General features: G+C 58.3%; 1 protein-coding gene across 1 annotated transcript in view; it reads right to left on the bottom strand.

Annotated features, from left to right (window-relative positions):
* Positions 1 to 1,587: 1,587 nt before the first annotated feature.
* Positions 1,588 to 5,713, bottom strand: part of ACOX3 (acyl-CoA oxidase 3, pristanoyl) — a 48,505-nt gene continuing 44,379 nt past the window's right edge. The window contains exons 16-17 of the mRNA XM_006893666.1: positions 4,554 to 4,640; positions 1,588 to 1,707 (exon numbers count right to left, since the gene is read on the bottom strand). Of these exons, the coding sequence (XP_006893728.1) occupies positions 1,588 to 1,707; positions 4,554 to 4,640 (207 nt within the window). The remainder of the gene's footprint in view (positions 1,708 to 4,553; positions 4,641 to 5,713) is intronic.

Here is a 5,713-nt window from a genome sequence, read left to right as displayed (position 1 = left end):
AACTTCTGGGACAGGGACACAGGGTGCCATCCACCCCAATGGGGACCTGAAGACAAGGCACTTCAGAGTCAGGGACCAGTTCCCTCCAGCCCAGCGGCTGCTGGCTCTACGGCACTTACTGACAGGGACCACCCAGCTGGGCTCTCTGGGGGCTCCAGGGAAAAGTAGCCCCTACCACAACTGGTTCCCACACCAGGGTCAGACAGAGTCAGCCTCTGGGGCCAAAGGTGGCTGGGCTCTGGGTGGTCTCAGCTGTGTTGTCGACCCCACAGCTGTCCCGCTGGGCTGATCCTGGTCTGGGCGTGATTCACTTCTGGCAGCGTGTGGACTGTTATGAGACTGTCCTAGGCCACTAGATACTGGCAGAGACATCCCCACCCCCAACCATCTTATAATGCAGAGCCCTGGACCCTTGGGTCTAGCCCACTTCAGCCCCATGTTGGACAGACACACTGATGCCCAATAGTTCAGCCTGCTCTTGCCCCACAGCTACTTCATGAGGGCAGAGAACAGGACAGAGCAGGGCTCTGGGGGAAACAGGCCTGTGAGGATACCCACAGGGTCCCCCATAGGGGCATCGGAGGCCAGGGCTGCCCGACAGCCTGCTGTGACAGTGTTTCTAAGCACTGGACTCCATCCAGGGCTCTACTGGAACCTGTGTCCTTAGGGAAGGATCCTGGGGGCACACTGCTGCTGGTTACTGGTTACATGTATGAAAACAGAAAGGTTGGCAGTTCAAATCCACAGCCACTCTGAGGGGGAAGGTGCAAGCTTGCCTCCCACTGGGGTGCCAGGAGCCAGGTCTGACTGGACAGCATGGTTTAGGGGTGCTCCTGGCAGGGGAGGCCTCTGTTACAGAAAGTTTTCACTGCCTGCCCAGCCTAAGGGGCCCCGTGTGGGGATGAAGGATCGAGCTGGTATCAGGGGCCTGGTGGTGCGATGGGTTACACACTGTGCTGCTAAGTGAACCCACCAGCCGCTCTGCGAGAGAAAGACCAGAGTCTCTTCTGTAAGATTTATAGCCTCGGACACGCAGCTGGACTCGGTCCTCTGGGGACTGATCACATGCGTCCTGGAGGCAGGGAGCCCGGGAAGCACTGGGTGGGCGCAGGTCCTGACAGGAAGCCCACCAGAGAGAAGATGTCTGTGCTTGAGCCGAGGAATCCCAGTGGCCCCCCATCCCCGGAAGACGGGCACTGCTCAGCACCCCAGGAGGACGCTCCCCTCAGCCACCCTCCCCCAGCTGGATACTCCCCTCAGTCCCCCCAGGAAGACCCTCCTGGGTTGTCCTTGCAAAGGTCTGGTCAGTGAAACACGGAGCCCATTCCAGGGCAAGCGTCTTCCTAGCTCCTCAGAATGTGCAAAGTTCTGATTACAAAAATATTTTTCTGAATTAAAAGCAGTATATTGTCCAGGGGTTTGCCCAGTTCCTTGTCACTGGGGAGTCCTGCCAACCCCAGGCACGTGTGCTGAGCCGGGTGGAGGGGACAGCAGCCAGGCTGAGTGCGAGGCATTCACACAGCAGTGACCTCCTGGGGTCCTCCTGTGCCTGACGTGTCATCTGAAGGAGGGAGCCAGGGACGAGCATTACAGCTTTGGCTTCAGGCTCTGCTCGACCGGCTTGTTGGCGGTAAACTCGGTCCACCAGGAGGGCCGCTCCAGCACCTGGCTTCCCTGGAGGACAGCGGCCCACAGGTTCTGGTAGAGCTGGAATGACAGATGATAACCCGGTGACCAATGGCCTTCAAACGCTCACCCACCCCTCAAGTTGCCCGACAGCCGGAAACGTTCTCGGTGGAGTCTCAGGAAACCGTAGCAATTTCTGCTGCCTCTAAACTTTTCAATTTGAGGGTAGAAAATGTGAGCCGTTATAAAACCCCAAGAAACATGCCGATAGGCCAAGCCGCCCCTTGGCCCTCTGTCCAGGGTCCCTGTAACACTGTGAAGGACGCGTGGACAGCAGGGATTTCTGTGCATCTGTCCGCTGCATGCCTGGGAAGCTGTGTGCATGCTGCTTCTGCGCCTGGGGAGTGCAGGCCAGCCTTGCCCTGTGGCCCCTGGACACGAGGCCAGCGTGCAGGCCGGCTTACTGTTCACTCTCCTTCCTGGCCCCAGCAGCAGGAGTGGGCAGGCCCCCACAAAGCCCTCACCACCTCCTCCCAAAATGTCATTGCAGCTCACCAGAGACCCAGCTCAGGTGATGCAGCCCAGGTCACTGTCCACACAACACAAGTTTGTGTGTGGGGGGACCCACCTGTAAAGTGTGTGCACAATGGAACCAATGTCTGGGCAGGACCTCCCTCAGCTTGACACCTAGGCCTTGCTCCCAGGTCACTGGGCATCTCTGACTGGGGTCTCCTGGCTCTGGATCAAGTCTAACCCATGCTGACAGTGTCCCCCCATGGGGTGGTCTATACCCCTACTCTGACCATGTCCCCCATGGGGTGGTCTATAACCCCAAGCTGACTGTGTTCCCCCTGGGGTGCTCTGTAATCTGATGCTGACCATGTACCCCCCATGGGGTGGTCTGTAGCCCCAAGCTGACCATGTCCCCCATGAGTTGCTCTGTAGCCCCAAGCTGACCATGTCCTCCCTGGGGTGTTCTGTACTCCAATGCTGACTGTGTCCCCCCTGGGGTGGTCTCCAGGAGGCAGGGTCCCAGCATCTGAGGGCCCGTGGCTCTCTCAGGGGCAGCTCCTTCCAGCTGTTGTGGGTAATTTGGGACAGTCTGGCCAAGGGACACTAGTTATTGAATCATGCAGCGAGGGACGTCTGAGGTGGAGTGACCGAAGCATCTGACCACTAAGCAAGAGGGCAGTGGTCTGACCCACCAGAGGTTCTTCGGAAATGATGAGGTGCCCTCTTCCTGTGAAGATTTCCCTCCAGCCCAGTTCCTCTGAGTCAACCCAACTCTGATTAGTGTCAGAACGCTTGAAATCTGGCTCTTCTAGGCACTGTGTTAGCCCCACTGGGGTCAGGGTCTCACAAATCATCAACACCTGGGAGACGGGGGTGGAGAGGCTGGGAAGATGCTGTGAGAGATGGGGGTGGAGAGGCTGGGAAGATGCTGTGAGAGACGGGGGTGGAGAGGCTGGGAAGATGCTGTGGGAGACGGTGGTGGAGAGACTGGGAAGATGCTGTGAGACATGGGGGTGGAGAGGCTGGGAAGATGCTGTGAGAGACGGTGGTGGAGAGGCTGGGAAGATGCTGTGGGAGACGGGGGTGGAGAGGCTGGGAAGATGCTGTGAGAGACGGGGGTGGAGAGGCTGGGAAGATGCTGTGAGAGACGGGGGTAGAGAGAAGGCTGGGAAGATGCTGTGAGAGATGGGGGTGGAGAGGCTGGGAAGATGCTGTGAGACATGGCGGTGGAGAGGCTGGCTTTGCTTGCTGGTTTGTAACTGCTCTGAGATGAAGTTTGCTGGACACCAGAGACTTCTTGCATTCATGCTCCTGAACTGATCCAGGACTTTGACTGAGGAAGCGTGTCTTGCTGTTAACCTGGCTTGGGACTGCTGGACTAAACCTGGACTTGTACTGGTGGTATTCTTTGCCTCCCCCACTCCCTGACCCATCGCTCTAATAAACCCCACAAATGTGAATAAAGTGTGTGAGTCAATTTGCAATGAACACTGGACGCAGGGATTGGTAGAAACGGGTGCAGGAGCCTGTGGGGTAGTGTGTCTGGCCAAGCAGCTCAATGAGTCACAGGTGACTCGATGGCACATAACAACAACAAGCGATACCACTGACAGGGAACGTTCCCCTTTACGAAGTGGGCAGAAGTCAGACTCGGTCACCCCCACTGTATCCACTCCTTAACCAGGGACCTTTCGTGACCGTCTGCCAGGTCTCTGAGGCGGTCAAGGAGAATGCAGAGTGCCGGCTTTGAACGGCTGGTCTTTGCGTTAACAGCCCAGCACCTGACAGGCTACCTCACCAGGGCCTTGGACGCCCTGTGGGCAGTCTGCTTTGACCTATTGGATCCTGGAGTTGGAATGATCAAGGGCCTGGTTTGCCCTGGTTACTGTGCAAACGGATGCAAAACATGGGGTGGAGTGGGCTTTGGGGAGGAGGTGAGGTGAGGGGAGTGGGCGACTGTGCCCAGGTGTCCCTCCTGAGGGTGGGTGGTCACCACCACTTCATACAGCGGGCATTGGCACTGCGCCTGCATGCGAGCTCTCTGTTGGCCTGATCCACAGGAGTTAGCCGAGGGGGACAAGTGGACTGAGGCCCCAGAGGTGGCTGGGAGAGGAGAGGTACCCGTCTTCACCCATGTTCTCCAGATCCCTGACAGTCCTGGGAGACACTGGGGGCCCTGGTCTCAGACGTGCAGCTTGGCTCTCGGCTCGGAATGGCCTCAGCACCTCTGCATCCCCAGCTGCCCCCCTGGCTGCCCTTCCCTGTTCCCCCAGCTGCCCCCTCGGCTGCCCTTCCTCCTCCCCAAGCACCCCAGCTGCCCCTTGCAAACCCCCAGCTCCCACATGCTGCCCCTGTGGCTGTCCTCCCAGCTGCATGCTGCCCCCGCCGAGCCTGAGGGGGTGTTGTCTGCTCACCTCGCCATCAGACTTGCCAATCGGAGAATCCAGGACAAAGTCAGAAGGGGCCAGCACGTCCACCAGGGCAACGGCATCATCTTTCAGCTGTTTGGAAACAAACCACACACACTTAGCAACCAGGAGTCACCGTGGTGACCACAAGCAACAGAGCCTCAGCATGGCCGCCGCTCAGACCTGCTGGTCAGCTGAGCCGCGCAGGGCCCATCACCGTCACCCAGCCTGAGGGGCCCGGGGCACGTGCTACCCTAGCCCAGCCTGTGGTTACTGTCTACTTGCCCCACATAGGCCTCCTCCAGGGCGACAGAGTGAGCTCCCCAACCAGCATCTGCCCCCCACCCCCATCTCCTTGGCATTCACTGGCTGAGACACCCCCTGGAAGGCATGCGGGCCCTGGGGGAGCCTAAAGCCCAGTCTGAAGGCCGGCCCATCCATTAGCCGAAGTGCCAGTTTGGTGTGACACACACGTCACTCAAGGAGACTCCCCGAGGCTTCTCAAACAGCAGCTGCTTTCTTTTAAAGAAGGATTTCCAATGGTGAGGCTCACACCAGCCCCTCGGGGGGCGGGGCGGGGGACAATTGTGATGTTGGAGCTTAGGTGGGCACAGCCAGCCCTGGGCAGCCAGAGTGAGCAACCCACCACCCTGGCTGGGCTGTTCTCAGAACACATGTTCGCGTGCCCTGATGGCCACCCACCTCTGTCCCCGGGTCATCATGGGACCACAGGATGACTGTGACCATTGGCCTGTGCTAGCAGACAGGTGTGCTGAGCAGTGAGACGGGGAAGAGGTGCTGTGTTTTATCAACAGTGATCACCTGCACCATTACACGTTTTAAAAAGCGACTGTGTGTGCACTACAGCTGTGCGTACAATGAGACCATCTGGGTCACAGCTGTGCGCACAACTACACCATCAGTGTCTCAGCTCTGTGTACAATGACACATCAGTGTCACAGCTGCGTGTATACCAACAGTGCCCCAGCTGTGTGTACAATGACACCATCAGTGTCCCAGCTGTGTGTACACCATCAGTGTCCCAGCTCTGTGTACAACACATCAGTGTCCCAGCTGTGTGTACACCATCAGTGCCCCAGCTGTGCATACAACACCATCAGTGTCCCAGCTGTGTGTACAATGACACCATCAGTGTCCCAGCTGTG

The sequence above is a fragment of the Elephantulus edwardii genome, unplaced genomic scaffold, assembly GCF_000299155.1.
Source record: "Elephantulus edwardii isolate Elephantulus edwardi_28Jun2011 unplaced genomic scaffold, EleEdw1.0 scaffold00129, whole genome shotgun sequence".
Taxonomy (NCBI): Eukaryota; Metazoa; Chordata; class Mammalia; order Macroscelidea; family Macroscelididae; genus Elephantulus; species Elephantulus edwardii.
This window is presented reverse-complemented; position numbering and strand designations above follow the sequence as displayed.